The sequence below is a fragment of the Pleurodeles waltl genome, chromosome 11 (assembly GCF_031143425.1).
Source record: "Pleurodeles waltl isolate 20211129_DDA chromosome 11, aPleWal1.hap1.20221129, whole genome shotgun sequence".
In the NCBI taxonomy this organism is placed as follows: Eukaryota; Metazoa; Chordata; class Amphibia; order Caudata; family Salamandridae; genus Pleurodeles; species Pleurodeles waltl.
Genome location: NC_090450.1, coordinates 821,056,964 through 821,072,826, shown reverse-complemented (window position 1 = coordinate 821,072,826; position 15,863 = coordinate 821,056,964). Strand labels below are relative to the sequence as shown.

The window sequence follows — 15,863 nt, the reverse complement described above, 5'->3', positions numbered from 1 at the left end:
TGGAGGGGCTCCGCAAAAGATGGGAGGGATGGACGGGCCCCATGGATGAGATGGACTGGGACGAAACGCTGATGGCCCCGCGCACCCTAGCGATGGCTCCGCGCCTTCGACTGATACAAACATATTATCTTCACACAGCTTATTTTACACCCGCCAAACTACACAGAGCGGGGGACTAAGGCCCACAGCGGAGTGCCCTCGCTGCAGGAACCCCACAGCCGACTTCTTCCGCATGGTATGGACCTGCCCAGCCATGGTGACCTATTGGGAGGCTGTCTTACAGGAAGTCTCTGGGGTCTTGCAGGAAGATATAGAGAGGAAACCTCTGCCTCTCCTTCTGGGGATCATGGGCGACACTGGGCTGAGGAGATCAGACCGAGCTTTCCTTAGGGTAGCGTGCTTAGTGGCCAAGTGGGATATAGTGGCGGACTGGAAGGCTAAAAGTGCCCCAACATTGAATAAATGGAGACGAGGGGTGGACTGGTGTGCGCAGAATGAACAAACTTGTATATGAGGCTAGAGGATGTCCAAATAAATATAATAAGATATGGGGGAAGTGGGAGGCCGCAGCAGGTTCCTAAACTGAACAAAGTATAACCTCCAATTACATTGGACTGCCTGGGATTATGGGTTCGACCGTTGTTAGATGCTTGTTGGCATCCTGTTAAATGTATGTATCATTGTATTAATTTTCTTGCAAAATCAATAAAAAAAGTCTTTATTAAAAAAAAAAGACTTCCCCGCAGAGGATGCTGGTAGGTGGCTCGACACTCCCACTAGGCCTTTGAACCAGGGCTCTGCTAGAGGGTGTCCCTTTGGCCTAACAAAGGGTGTGGGTAAAATAAAAATATATATAATCTATATATACAAATCTGGAGACTTAACCTTTTAGGAGTAATAAATCCTACAACATGTCCGTGACAGACAACCAAAGCTACAGGTTAGTTACTTTTCTTTCTCCATCACAGAATTTTTGTTAGCATTCACAAACATTAGGCGACAACATCAAACACTAAGCTCTCTACTTTGGAAATTGGTATCAGGGGAGAATTTGGGGCAAAGGTGGGGGAATCGAGTCATGCAAACGTAGTGCACAAAGGCCTGACCCACTAAAGTGTCTGTTTTGGAGCTTCGAAGTGGCTGCTCTGCAAACAAGTAGGGATATTTCTCGCTTACAGAGTGTGCCTTATTTATAGAGGATGGGCACTGCTGAGTGGTAACACAGGAAACAAACTAAGGACTGTTATGAGGAAATTTAGCCAAAGATAGATTCTATTATGGACAAAAAGCTGTTTTGACCAATGAGCATCTTAAGCTCAATTAAGCTAATGCTTTGGAGATCTGTCAGCATATGAACTATGATGCACCTTTTCGACACTAAATATTAGACTGAAGAACATGAATATATGACACCACTTCAGGAAAAGAGGATAGGGAGGGTCTTAAAGCCACATTATTGTGCTGCCACCACACGTGTGTCTTGGGCTCACACATGATGTCGTGAATAACACGGTCATTAATGTAATCTACCATAAAAGACACCCTCCGATGTATGCTGCAAGTCTGGCAAATGCATAGATTTGAGAAGTCAGCTAGCAAGTTGGGGCAGGGAACAACTGCCAAAAATGAGCAAATTTTTGCTCGTGGGGGAGTCCTATAAAATAATCTTTTAGCGTATCTGCTTCATATTTTAATCCTAAAACGTGAATCATAAACTGACACAAATGGAAAAAAACCTCACCAATGTAGTGTGTAGCTGAGCCAAAGCAGACCTCGACATGAAAGAAGCAGATTGACAACTCTCAGAAATAGCATATTTAGAAGGTGCAAAACAGTTTGATGGCCAGTGCCCTTGATCTGGGAGCACAGAAAGTCTGTTGAAAATGAGTCTGCTTGCTGACCCAGCAGTGAGATATTTGCCCCTGTTGAAGATACCCTCGTGAACAGCTTGTGTATGTGAAGCAAAACGCTGTTGTGGTAAAATGAGGTGACTGGGGTGCTAATGATGGGAGGCATCTTGATGGCCCATTCTGCAGGTAACTGGACTGTCAGAAAGATCACGAGCAAGACAGTATGGCCTGTGATTGTTCCAGAGCACAAACACCATCATCAAAAAGCACTGTATAGTAATTCATATTCCACTGAGGATAGGTGTACCAAGACAGAAAAAATAGAAAAAGGATGAAGAGTCCAGGTAATGAGTGAGGCCAGAAGCAGTATGTGCCCTCTAAGGGCACGTTTTAATCTGGTGTATAGACCAAACTCTGAGTTAGCTCTGAAAGCAAGCTGGGAGCGGTGCAATTGACACCAGGGAACACAAACAACTTCAGACAAGGACCTAGATAACTGGAATATATAACTCATGGCAAGAATCCTCTTAAATACAACACGAATACTTGCAGTTTTGTGGAAACCGGGCCTATCAACACCCACTTCTGGTCTCACAGAAGGCGAGATTTTTATCCCAAGACAAGGGTACTTTATCAACGGAGATCATTTGTGAATCCTGGCTTGAAGAAAATGTGAGTTATTGGCAAGCGGCGATTCCTACTGAAGCAGTGCGTTATCCAAAAGTGAAGTCCGCACTCACTAGTCTCTCCCCTCCACTGCCACGTCATCTTCCGCTGGCAGTTGGCTCCAGGTTTATTGAAGTCACAGGCGGCACAGGTGGCTTCGTCCACCATTGCGGAGGGCTAGGAAACAAAGAATTTAAAAGCGCATTGAGGACTAAAAGTGGCAGAGATTAAAGAAAATAAAACTGGCTGCAGGCATAACATTTGAAGAAGAAGCTCCACGCAGATATCTGAATGACCCTGGCCAAGCAACTTTACAAAGGCAAATTTAGGAGAGGAAGTCATACTTGCAAAAAAATACAATGTATATTGATAGTAAACACACTGATTAGTACGACTATACACAATTAACTTTACAAAACAGACTATTTGATTCATGATTTGAATCTTGAAACACATGAAAAATAAAGACACAGAAGCTATGAAATCCAGATTAAAGAGAGCTGGTTTTCAAAAGTTATAGGGCTTCAGAATTTAAAACCAGTTCAAATGGACACCATGGCTTTGAAATTAATTTACTGGCAACGTGGGTCGGAGGGATGGAATAGGGGTGTAAGAGGCCAAACGAGGTCAACCCTCAAACCTTTTTTGACACCGCAAGCTGGAGAGGAGATACTTTGAGGAATGCTCTCTTCCTCATTCATTTGCTTTCAAGTACATCTCTCATCATCTCACCTGCCTTATCTACTAGTCTCGCTCTCTATCCCCTCTTGTCTGTCCCAGGAGCTGCTGCATGTCGTAGTTCCTCCTCTGTCCTTCAGCTATCTTCCACTTTTCACTTGGCTACCCGGGCAGCTGACTAGTCACCACAGCAGCAAAGCAAGAGATGTGGCTGGTTTAGATCACAGCCACAAACTCTTCGAGTTCACTGGTGGTATTTCTTTCTTCTATTAAAGTGTCCTGGTGAGAGATTCTGTTTGGAGATGGCATCAAATCAATCATTTGAATCAGGGTTTGGTCAGGTTTTGAGGGCACAAAAATCCATTCTCTTCCAAGGTACATTTGGGAAGGTGTCCACATTCTCTCAAATCATGTCAACTTACTGTTCCATTGCATACAACTTCCTGACTTTAGCCCACCACAGGATCATGGCAAGCTAATTATGAGTGTTCCATTTCTGGGCCACGGTCAGTCTGGCAACAAGCAGTAGGTGGAATATAACTTTACTTGAATATGGCAAAAGTGGGTACAGTCACTCTTCATCTATGTCTCGCAACAAAACCAACAGAGGGTCAATAATGATCTCCTTTATGTGGGTCAAAACTTTGCTCCAAACAACTGGCATACTCCTAATACATTAGAACGTAAGAACGTAAGAATCTTGCTCTCTACATTCCTTCAAACACCTAGCTGAGCCTCCTTGCATACCTGTGTCAGATACTATGTTAGCATTATTTTACATGCCATTGTGCAACACTTCATGTTACTATCTGTGAACTTTCTGGTATCTCAACTCCCAAATCTTCTGACCATTTGGAGGTGTAGGGTAGTCACTGTGGAGTTAAGGCATTCTCAACAGCTTTATATGAATGATATAAAGCTTGCCGCTCCAGTTTGGCCTTCTCTCTTTGGAAGCTGCCTCTCAATCTCAGTGTAAGAGCTGTGATACTCTTTAGATGTTTTTCCTATTTAAGTGAAAATCTGTAGCACATGGCTGTCTATATTTGAACACACTTTGCGCGTATAGTAAACCTGCCATGGGGATTCATAACACATCGAACTGGAGCATCCTCTATCGGTCATTACATATTCAAAATCAGAGATTACAATTAATGAGGGTCAGGAAGGATGTGTAGGTAGCGATTTGTTTAATCTGCACTGCTTGGTTCCAATGCTTGAGTGTAATTTCGGTGGAATACAGCCCGAGGCCTAGTTTTTGTCTGTTACCAGAGGCAATCATAGGATGCTTTTAATGGAATCAAACATTCTTCCTGGTAAAGCAGATACCATGGTTTACTTTTAAAGGATGACGACCAAATGGAGGCTTGCATCTTTTGGATTGCTAGAATATACCTGGTGATATCTGGAGGCTCACAATCCACCTTGATATAGGGTTCTGTACAACAGTGCTTTAGGTACTCAATGGGTTTAGTTGTTCCAAATGAAATTCCATGTTTTCTTCTGGATGTTTCCCAAGATGTCTGGTGGAATCCTTATGGGAAGAGTCACACTGTAGCATAAGAGTTGATGAATGAAATTTATTTGCATGCAATTTATTCTTTCAATCCAGGAAATTTCCAGCTCTCCCCACCTGCCTATATCTTTGAATGAATACTTTGTCCAGTAGCTGTGGGAGGTTTCAGCTGCTCACTTTTGTTGTGTTGGGGGGTGCCGGGTGGGGAGGGAGCACTATGGCTAAATAATCAATAACTGGTATGGCCAAAAAAACACAAGATATTGCTTCTCTGCTTTGATTCATTCCTTTTCCTATTGCCATCCGACTGGATTTTTAATAACAGATTTTGAAACCTGGAAGAGCTTGGAATTTCTGCAATTCTTCTACTAGAGCTGAAAATCAGATTAGGCAGGAAACAAAGGACATCATTCACGCATAAAACCACCTTTATTAGATCTAACCCACCCACTGCATTTAACCTTCTGATGACAAACCACCTTTATTAGATCTAACCCACCCAACTGCATTTAACCTTCTAATGATCTTCATCACTTTTTGTAGAAAGAGTTCCATGGTCTGGGCAAATATTGATGTCAATATTGTGTACCCCTGCCTCGTTCCCCTGGTTAAGATGATAGAATTACACAGTTGGGATCTTATCTGCAATTTAGCGGATGGTTGATGAAATTCAGGGAGGGTACAGAAGTGTATGCTGGGGCCCAGAGCCATTTTATTTAGAATTTCCTTAAAATAATCCCACCCGACTATCACATTTCTTCTCCATTGCAAGCAAGAAGAGGAAGAATAAATAGGCATCTTCAGTAGTAGCTTTGTTTATGTTATATAATAATCTTATGTTATCACTTGTCTGTCTTTTGTAAAGCCTGCTTGATAGGTTGAGAGCAAGGTTGCCATATATGCTTAGTTTGTGTTAGGGTTTTCCTGAATATCTTCACATCAATATTCAAAAGAGCTGTTGGCTGATAAGAGCTGAAAGATTCTTGGTCTATTTTGTCTACAAAATCAGAGTGAGTAAGGATTCCATCATATTTGGTGTTACAGATCTAGATTCCCAAAAATAACTAAACACCTTCAGTAATGGTGGAATTCCTATGTCAAAAAGGCTTCATAAAACGAGTTTGAGGATCTATCCAGTTTTGATAACTTGGGAGCATTTAAATAGTTTGTTGTACCTCTTCTTCACGATTGATTCATCTAACTTTTCCAGCATTTCTTGAAGAATGGTGTGAGAAGCCAGGCTTTTTGCAGCCTGCCCCTCACTTTTTGCCCCATTTGAACTGCTAGATGCTGGTTTTCGACTAACCAGGCTTCAGTGCCAGTGTTCTTTCCCCTATAAAATGAACTACTCCATTGTGCACAATTGACACACTTTATTGATACACCTGGTACCTAGGGAATGGATACTAAAGAGGGCCCCTAAGAGCTGTAGCATGTATTATGCCACCCTGAGGGACCCCCATTTAAATTACATGCAGACTGTGCGTCATGGTGCAAACAATGAGTGAAAACACAACATTACACAGCCCTTGTATGCCTTGCCAAACTCACTACATATAATATGTGCATGTCACCCCTACACCAGGCCTTGTGCCCTAAGGCAAGGGTGCACTATATTGTATGTGAGGACATATCTGCATGAGCAGATATGCTCCTGTGATGTCCAGTTCTAATACTAGATATTACAAGTGAACAAGCAAGCCTTCTTAAGGTATGTAATGGCCACTGGTCAGTACGAGTTACCCAGCTACATAATGGCTTTACTGAAACCTATGGTGTTTGGCATCAAACCCCACGGTCTTAATAAATCCATACTGATGCCAGTATGGGATTTATTATGACATGCACCCAGAGGGCATCTTAGAGGTGCCCCCTAAAAACCTTCTTGTCCTCTAGTGTGCTGGCCGGTACCAACCAGCCTGCCACCACAGACAAGTTTTTGACCCCTGAAGGTGAGAGCCCATGCTCTTAGAGGCCAGAAACAATGTCTGCTCTGGAGGAAGGTATTATCAACCTCCTCCAGCAGGATGGCTAGTGAATCTGCATTCCAGGGCCAGTGACTTCAAAGTCCCTGCTGCCTTTGATATGCAGCCCAGGTTTCTCCCAGACCTGGGAGATGCCAACCCCTGCCCTAAGGCCCATTTGGCTCCAGGACATGCGGGAAATTATCTATACAAATAGGCATGGTACATTACCAGGATAGTCACACCTCTAAGGTAGGCTGCCTGATGTCCCCCAAGAAGGAAGGGTTTCACCATTTGTTTTTGATGGAATTCAAAATTCTTGGACGGGGTTATGCCCAATCCACAAAGGAAGTTGTCATATAGGGGCGTAGTCACCTCGGGGATAATCAGCCCATTGGCTACTACCCTACACTCCCCCCTAAGTTGAGTATTTAGGTGGCCCCCTGACACCAGGAACTCAGATTTGCCTGTGTTAGAAATGGGTTTTCTGGTTGGCTAGGGTATATACCTAAGCCAGGCAGAACCCACCACTCTAGTCAGGGCGAGGGAGTTACACATCCAAGATAACTCCTGCTCACCCCCTTGGTAGCTTGCCATGAGCAGTCAGGCTTATCCCAGAGGCAATGTGTAAAACGTTTACACAGCACACACATGACACAATAAATGCACCACAAAGGATACTCTACAACAAGTTATATAAAAATAAACTGTATTGCGTGAACATAAATCATCATTAGACCAAAAATGACATATCAGTAATACCCTGCTACACAAGCAGCTGTCAGAACATCACACAAGTTACCAGTACTCTGCAACCAGCAGTAGTCAGGTCAGTACATAGTTACTAGCATCCTGAAAAAGGTAATGAGTTGTCAGATCATCATCATAAATGCCAAATAGGACATATTTCCACGTTGTCCCTCTCATAACACAATATCCCCCCCAATGCAGGAAAGGCGCAACCTGAAAGGCTAGTAACCTAACCACTCAGCATAAGCAATGAGGAGAATAATCCCATGGGGAAAGGTGACAGGTACAGGGAACCTCAGAAACACCTTCCACACGAAGGTTGTAGCGCGTCTGCGCCGCCTCTCTACAACAGAGACACACCCTGTCCTAATCCAGGAGCTCGTGCGCTCCTACTATGTGGGATGCAGTAATTGTTCGTGCAGGACAAGTGCCTCCAAAAAAAGAATGCCCCCACAAATGATGCCGGGGCCAAAACACAACTAAGACGGTGGCAAGGAGGCCTCGCTGGGTACTCCCAGTGGGGGATGTTTCCAGGCAGCCCCCCTAAGTCGGAGCGGGCCGGCTGGTCTCGGGGAGCAGTCTTGCTGCTCCCAGCTACCTGGTTCACGGTTAGTGTACCTAAGACCCTCCTGGACTGCTTCCTTTGCCCTTGCGGGGTTGCCGCTGCAGATTGGGGCTGGGAGGCCACCCTCGGTCCATCCGACGACGCGGTCCTGTGGCTACTCCTCCCCCTCGACCAGCACGCCCGCACCCGACAAGGTGCACGAGCAGAACACTGTCTCAGGCCGCGGCGGTGACTGAACCAAAGCAGGTGCCGGCTTGTGCCCCAGGGGCATTGAAGAAAGCACAACTCCTTCCTTAGGCACTTTCCAGGAGTAGCGCATCCAGGGCCCTCTGGACCACGGCCTTCCTACTGTGGGGGAAGGGTGGGGTCGAAGGTAGCCACCCGCCTCCCGGTGTGTTTGGCCACAAGCCGGCTGCTCCATTTTCTTGGCCCTGGTCAGTGATATTTCAGCAGACAGAAGAGCCTGCTTGTGCCCCCAGGGCACCACCACGATTGCACTCAACCATGCAGAGTGTCCAGCTCCTCACGATCTCTCCAATATTGTGCAGTGGGGCCACAAACAGTGTGACACAGGCGCTACCCTGAACCCCCCTTCAGGTTAGAATCAAAGCAAAAAGTGCTCTTCGTGCACTGGTGCTACAAAAGCGCTCTTCACGCACTGTTTAGGCACAAAATTAAAGTGCTCTTAACATATTGTCCATACAAAGAGATAAAAGCGCTCTTCACGCGGAGAGACCCCTAAAGCACTCTCCTTGTGCTCCACAATGGCCAGGGGGCACTCTGCTCATGCCCTGCTGCAGGACAACAGAACAAAAGTCACACAAACGCAGGGGTGGCGGGGGGGAACATCACCCAGCCCCCTGGAGACAGCTATGGAGGGCACAATGCTGCAGGGCCCAGGGAAGCAGGGCAGCCCATCAGGTTCCTCGGACAGAGTAGCAATCTTCCTTGTAGCCTAACAGGTCAGCACCACAGCAGGTCAGTCCTCATGGCGATTCCTCTTATCACAACAGCCCCTCCAGCAGTATCTGGTTCCCGGTACCCGGGGTGTCTAAAAATGTGGGGGACAACCCCCTGTACTTATACTCATTTCGCTTAGTTTTCCTTAAGGTGGGGAGGGGGGTTCCAACCAGTTCCAACCGATTCCAGGAATGTCTCCTCCTCTTCCAACACTGGCTCCAGACATGCATAGGGGATAGACGAGCCCCTTTGTGTTAGGCCAGGGCACGGGCTATACAAATGTAAGTGCCTTTATCTCTCCCAGCCCAGGAAGACCACTCAGTATGTAGTTGTACTCCTGTTACACCTCCAACCTCCCTGCATGATGGCTATCTGGAAAGTATGCACAAAGCCCAGCTGTCACACTACCCCAGATGTGGATTGGAGTCAGGCTGCAAAAGAAGCACAGAGAAATGCCCACTTTCTAAAAGTGGCATTTCTACAATGGTAATAAAAAAATCCACCTACACCAGTAAGCAGCATTTCTCACTACCATTCTAACCATACTAAACATGCTTACGCCACCCCCTACAGATTGGACAATACCACTTAGCCATATGAAAGGGCATTTCCAATACAGTCCTATGAGAGAGGCAGCACTCACAGTAGTGAGAAACCAAATAGAGTGTTTGTCACTACTAGGACAGACCACACAACAAAGCACATGTCATACCTTTTACCTACATAGCACCCTGCCCATAGGGTTCGCTAGGGCCTACCTTAGGGGTGACATATGTAGTATAAGGGGAGTTCCAGGGCTGGCAAGTAAATTTAGATGCCAGGTCCCTGTGGCAGTAAACTGTGCATGTAGCAAGCCTGAGACAAGTTTGAAAGGCTACTTCTGTGAGTGTTGCAAGCTGCTCTGCAGGCCCACTAGTAGCATTTCATTTACAGACCCTGGGTATAAGGGATACCACTGTACAAGGGACTTACAGGCAAATTAAATGTGTCAATCAGGTGTAGGCCAATCATACCAAGTTTAGAAGGGAAAGCAGCTGCACTTTAGCACTGATCAGCAGTTACAAAGTGCCCAGAGTCCTAGAGCCAACAAAAAGGTCAGAAAAATAGGAGGGAGGCAAAACATTTGGGGATGACCCTGCAAAAAGGGTCAGGTCCAACAGCCCGACTACAAAAAGAAGGAGAAAGAAGAGCCGAAGACGCAAGAACTGTGGATTTGGCACAAAACCCTGCCTGCCTGCTTCTGCCCCAACAATTGCAAACACCCGACTCATCCTGCAGCTGTTCATCCACCCAGAGCCTTGGGTGAATGTCAGCACTTCGCTCCTCTGTCAGCATCTCCCTCGGAGTGGAGGAGCCACTTCTCTGCACCAGCAGGCACCACCCGCGACTTTTCAGTTCTCCATTCTGCTATCGAGTCCACCAAGGGAGCATCTCGCAAGGGAGAGGATCCCGAGGGTCCAGGTGTGCAGTCCTGACAACCAAGCCGGTCTTCAAGACGCTTAGCCTGCCCCGAGCCTCCCTGCACCAATACCCAGCATATCCCAGCCAGTTGCAAGCACCACGATTTATTTAATGTCCAGATCAGACACTAACACCGCCAAAACCGACTTACCGATGAGGGACTTCAGCAAGACCAGCACCGAGAGTGGCCCTGCTGTCTTGTATCCCATCCCACCAATCACCAGGCCAACCCCAAGAAGTGATAGCCTCTAATGTCAGTGACCCGCCGGACGAAACACCTCTGCCCCGGAGCCTCATAACCCAAGTCAACAAACTGTGTCCCCTGGCCCCAGAGACCCTCAAGAGCCAAGCCCCCTTTTGGGGTCCCATTGGACTTGTCTCCAAGTCTCAACTTGCTGCATTTTTCTGTTTACTGGTTTCCCCATAAACTCCAGTGGTAGTGCTAGAGGTTACTCTTGCAAACAGCACCTCTGCACCTGGACACACCAGGGCAGGTAACCCAGAACTGCTGGTGGTTCCAAGGGCCTTGACCCCCCCCCCTACTTACCTTAAATCCAAGAAGATCAATCCAGTAAGTCTATTGCAAGTGACAATTTACCGCATATGTTTCCCCATAGGATAATATTACCACGTTCGAGGCTCATGCGTCAAGTCTGGCAGCTGTATTTTTTATTTTCTAAGTTTCAAAATATCTCCAACTCGAAAAGTACTTACCTGATCTTGAAGAGCTTGGTGTCTAAATAAGTATAATAATCTATGTAATTTTTCTAAATTCGACTCAAATTTCTTAAGTGTTTTTCTCAATTATTGACTGTGTTCAACAAATGCTTAGCACAACCCTCAAAGCGTAAACTACTCACCCACACTACCAGAAAAAGAGCATTGGTATTATTAATTTACGCCCTTGTAAATAAATATGTGTGTCGACTGTACTATTTGCACAGTGTGCTCCCTACATTGGTACACTGCATAGATCGGCAGCTTCCTACAATCAGGAAACAGCATATTCTTCTTGCAATGAGGAGTCATATGGTCCAGCCTTCAGAACGCCGAATAAAAGCAGACAAATGCTTCCATAATCCCACTTTTTGAATGATCCCTTATTTGTTTTAGTATTTTGTATGTAATTTTAATTTCTAGTCCGTTTTATTTTGCAAGCTAGCAGTCCACCTGCATCGCCACCTTTTCCACAGTAACCTTGTCATATGACTAGCAGTTTAGAGTAGTGTATTTGGATAGCAGGGATTCTGTATACCCATCTAGGCCAATGCATTTTAATGAAACCTTTGAGTAGGATCACAGTTTCATTATCAGGACACACTCATAACTTTGCTAGAGTGTGTAACGATTCCTTCAACCCACATATGATATTGCAGGGCATCTAGGAGGTCAAACTATGGTATTGCTAGGATTACACAAAAAAACCTTTTCAGACACTCTAAAATTAAGTTTGTTCAATCACCGTTTTTGACAGGCAACACTATCCTATCATAAACATTACCAAGTGGCATATCTATATCTGTATATACAAGATAATTTCAGATTTGTTAAAAAAAAAATAAAAAAAAATACTCCCTTCAATCTTCGTCCCATCCTTTCTATCTCCGACTCTTTCCAAACATTTCTGACTACTATCAACTCCCAAAAATCCTTCTCAAACTTCATCCTTCTTTGTTTTTAGCTATGCCACTCAACAGGCATACATGACCACTACTAACAAAAACAACCTACGACTTCCCCTATCAAAATCATTCCCATAGTTATATCCCTGCTCTAAACTTTGCTAAACACACAAGAAATCAAGAGCAAGAGCAGAAACCTAACACACCCAATGCACATAGAAACAATAAATAAATAAAAATAAACAATTTTTTAATAATCAACTAACTATTAACACTAATCTTGGGTTCCGGAGAAGCGCGCTACTCGCCACAAAGCACTTCAATGCCTCGTCAGGGGTGGTAAGCGCTACATAAATACAATTTTCAATTACAATTTTGGCAGAAACACCAAGGAAGGATCAATTTGTCGAGGCTTTCGTTGAGGTTAGCCACAGGCTCGCACTTATAATGCTACTTCAGTGCAGGCATGTTTAGAGGGATCGTTCAAGGATGGATACCCTTGCGGGCGATTAGCCAGGCTATACAACTCCAGACTGATTGATTGAAGGGATCAGCTGGTCTAAATGTCCTTTTTGGCCTAGGCTCTAATCCAAACAGTATATCTGAACCTTGGCAATCAATAGAGGGGTTGATTAAGGAATTATGACCCAATGGTAGTCACACCTTAAGACCGAACTTCCACTCTGGTGGAGATGTGCACAACAAAAAATTTCTCCCCAACTAAATAATTTTTAACAACATCTAAACATAAAACATAAGTGTCCAACAACTTCCAGACCAACATCGTTAGCAAACGGACTGAACGAACTTAAAAAATAAAACCACACAACTTGGACACCTTGGTTAGTGGCCTCACTATAACGTCAGTTAAGCAATTATTTCAGATAAAAGCAACAACGTAAAATGTCTTCAGTAGTTGTGAGAAAAAGGTGGAGTAAAACAAGAGTGGCATGGGGTACAGTTCCCGACTCTCACCTGCAAACGGTTAGTGAGAATGATGTTGGGGTACATGGCCCCAACATCCAGATGATAAATAAGTGGACACTCAATTCGGTTTGGCACCTCCTTCAGATAATTTAATTTCTTCTTAATCTCATCGCAGACCTGCAAAAGGGTGAGACAAATCCAGTTTCAGGTGTTGGGCGGCATGAAGGGGGATGAAGAGTTGAATTGTAGAAAGAAACAGAGTAGGAAAAAAAGATTACCACAAAAGGAGAATATAAAAAAAAAAGAAACTAAAAGGACAAAAAAGAAACTAAGAATTAAAGATCTCCTACGGGACACGAAAGGACACCACTGTGCTATGCTTAGTGCATGAGAAATACATTAGAAATGCTGAAGGGAGTGATAAGGGAGAAAATGAAACCAAACGAGACAGCACAGACTGCCAGCAAAGGAACATAGAGAAAGCGAGACAAGGCAAATGAAAGAAGGAGGCAACACCCTCAGGATATTAAACAGACATAAGTCAAGCATCCTTTAAGGCATTAATAAGACAGAGTAAGTACTGAAACCTTAAAGGATGAACTAGAACGTAAAATGCAAAGCAAATAAAACGAACTTGTTTAAGACCCCTCTTAGTGCTGGACCAGATAATTAAACCACGCTGGGAATTAATGACAAGAATAAAGTTACTTTTATGGTGCATCTTTCTCAACTTTCTGTGGCACCAAGTGGTGGGACAAAAAATATTCTTCCATAATGTAAAACAGAACTCTACTTGCCAGTGCAACTCTTGCATATGAGGAGTCACGTGCAACACTCCCCCATACACGTGGGGTTGTAAGGCCAATTCATCCTACCCTTACATTCGGATTCCTTCCCATTCTCAGTTATTGGCTAGACTCTACAGCAAGAGCGAATGGAAAGAAGGGAGAAGAAGAATGCTGCATCTGCAAGCTTAAGCCCAGGAAAACAATTTGAGAAGAACATTGTGGTCAAATTTTGCATCACTGAAAAAAAGCCTTAAAAGTTTACTGACAGCAGACTGCTTGTAAGGTAGTCCATGTAGGTGTCTGGCATACTTCTCTATAGACGGCTGCATAATATAACAGACACGTCCTTAGTCTGGGTAGAGAGACTCCCTCCCCCCCCAGTAACTGGGCTCCATGATATGTATTAAAATGGGCGTTACAGGATATTAGCAGTCTGACGAACCTGGCCGTAGATGCTGCTCAGCTGCCATTGTATACAAAGGTCATGAGAAGCTGAACTGACACAGATCACTGGTTGGTTCAGAGAGAAGCATAAAGCGTTCCAATGTTTAGATTGTGCAACGTTTCATTACAGAGGAAGCCTGGTAATCGAAAAATGTCAGAGATAGATGTATTTGTTTATATGGAACTCAGAAAAGAACATTTGGAAGAAAAGGCGAGTTCAGAGAACCAATCTGTGTCTATGAGCCAAAGTTCGTGAAACTCACTTACAAGTATGAGTATAGGTGATATTATGGCCATCATAAACAATGTTTTACACTGTAGAAGCTTAATGTTATAGGAGGCCATCAACCTGATCAGGCTTCAAGAGTCAGCAGAACAACTAACGGAAGACGACAAATTCACTAAGTTAATCACATAATTTCTTGTTGGCCTTGGAGAATGATTCTTTAGGTTGGTTCTGAGAAGCTCAAATAGTTAAGAAGAAAATCTTCCAGATTTTTTACACGCAATCCTTCAGAGCCAAGCAATATGAAAAGGACATGACAAAATTCAACAAGCGTGTGAGGGCGTAAACCACCAGTGCAGCACTAGAACCTCAGCCATTTATTCTTATGACGTTCTTATGATTTCTCGTCAGCCGAGGTGACGAGAAATTTAGAAGCTCCAAAAGGATCTATAAGCTCAAGCAGAGTTATGGTAAGGAGTGGGTGCAACACTCTCCCTGGTCCACCCATCAAAGAACATCTCTCCTTTGAGGTGGTATATGTGGCCATCTGAAAAAGAGGGAACAGGTCCAAGAGATCGAAGGATGAAAGAGCATCCTGGTTTCTGCCTGACTTTCTGGATAACCCTGGAGTTCAACATCAACGAAATAGCCAAACCCATTCCACACGATTCACAAAGGTCATCCTAAATTATCTGAGCCATCTGCCCATCCCATAGGAGACTTGAACTGTAGGGAGTGTGTCCTCCTAATATTCTAACATGGTAGAGGGCTGTGTAAGTCACTGCTATGCAAAGGATCGCTACGGGCAGAATGGCTTTTAAAAAAACAAAAACAAAAAAAACCTACAGCTCTAATTACTGTTTGTGCAAGGATAAATCAGAGTTGACAGTCTCTCCCCAATATTCAACCAATAAGTCACCCACTCATCCTCCCAAGAGTCTGTAGTGACTTATGATCTATGGACAGGGCAAACAAAGGATCCTCCCAAACATGAGGGGAGGGAGATCTATTCACTTTGATGAAGGCTGAAATCAGCATGGATAGAGTGGGATATGCTCGGACCCTTTATTCAGTATTTGATTCAAAAGCCCAGCTTGGAGGACATTCTCTATTCAGAATGCATGCAATTTTCTGGAACCATCAGTCTCACCAGTCTTGTTAGTCAGGATGCGAAACCATCTAGCTAATAGTCCTGCCTTGTCTGAAGGAGGGAACAGTTTTCAACAAGCTATCCCATACAAACTGAGTCTTCTTGGATGGGTAATTTAACTACAAACCCCATGATTGTATATGGCCAAGCTGCATTACACCTCTTCTGATATTGTTCAAATAACATAATCACATCTTCTATTGCTGTAGATAGGCAGCAACTGGGCCCTAGATATTTATGAAGATCCTATGGTGGTAGCAGAGAAAAAGCATTTCCCCACATGGGAGAAGAAAGGGCCT

The 15,863-nt window shown here is 44.4% G+C and overlaps 1 protein-coding gene across 1 annotated transcript in view; it reads right to left on the bottom strand.

The window, feature by feature from the left end:
* POLE (DNA polymerase epsilon, catalytic subunit) overlaps positions 1 to 15,863 on the bottom strand; it is a 293,620-nt gene that overhangs the window by 174,020 nt on the left and 103,737 nt on the right. The window contains exons 17-18 of the mRNA XM_069214647.1: positions 13,005 to 13,133; positions 2,591 to 2,693 (exon numbers count right to left, since the gene is read on the bottom strand). Coding sequence (XP_069070748.1) covers positions 2,591 to 2,693; positions 13,005 to 13,133 — 232 coding nt within the window. The remainder of the gene's footprint in view (positions 1 to 2,590; positions 2,694 to 13,004; positions 13,134 to 15,863) is intronic.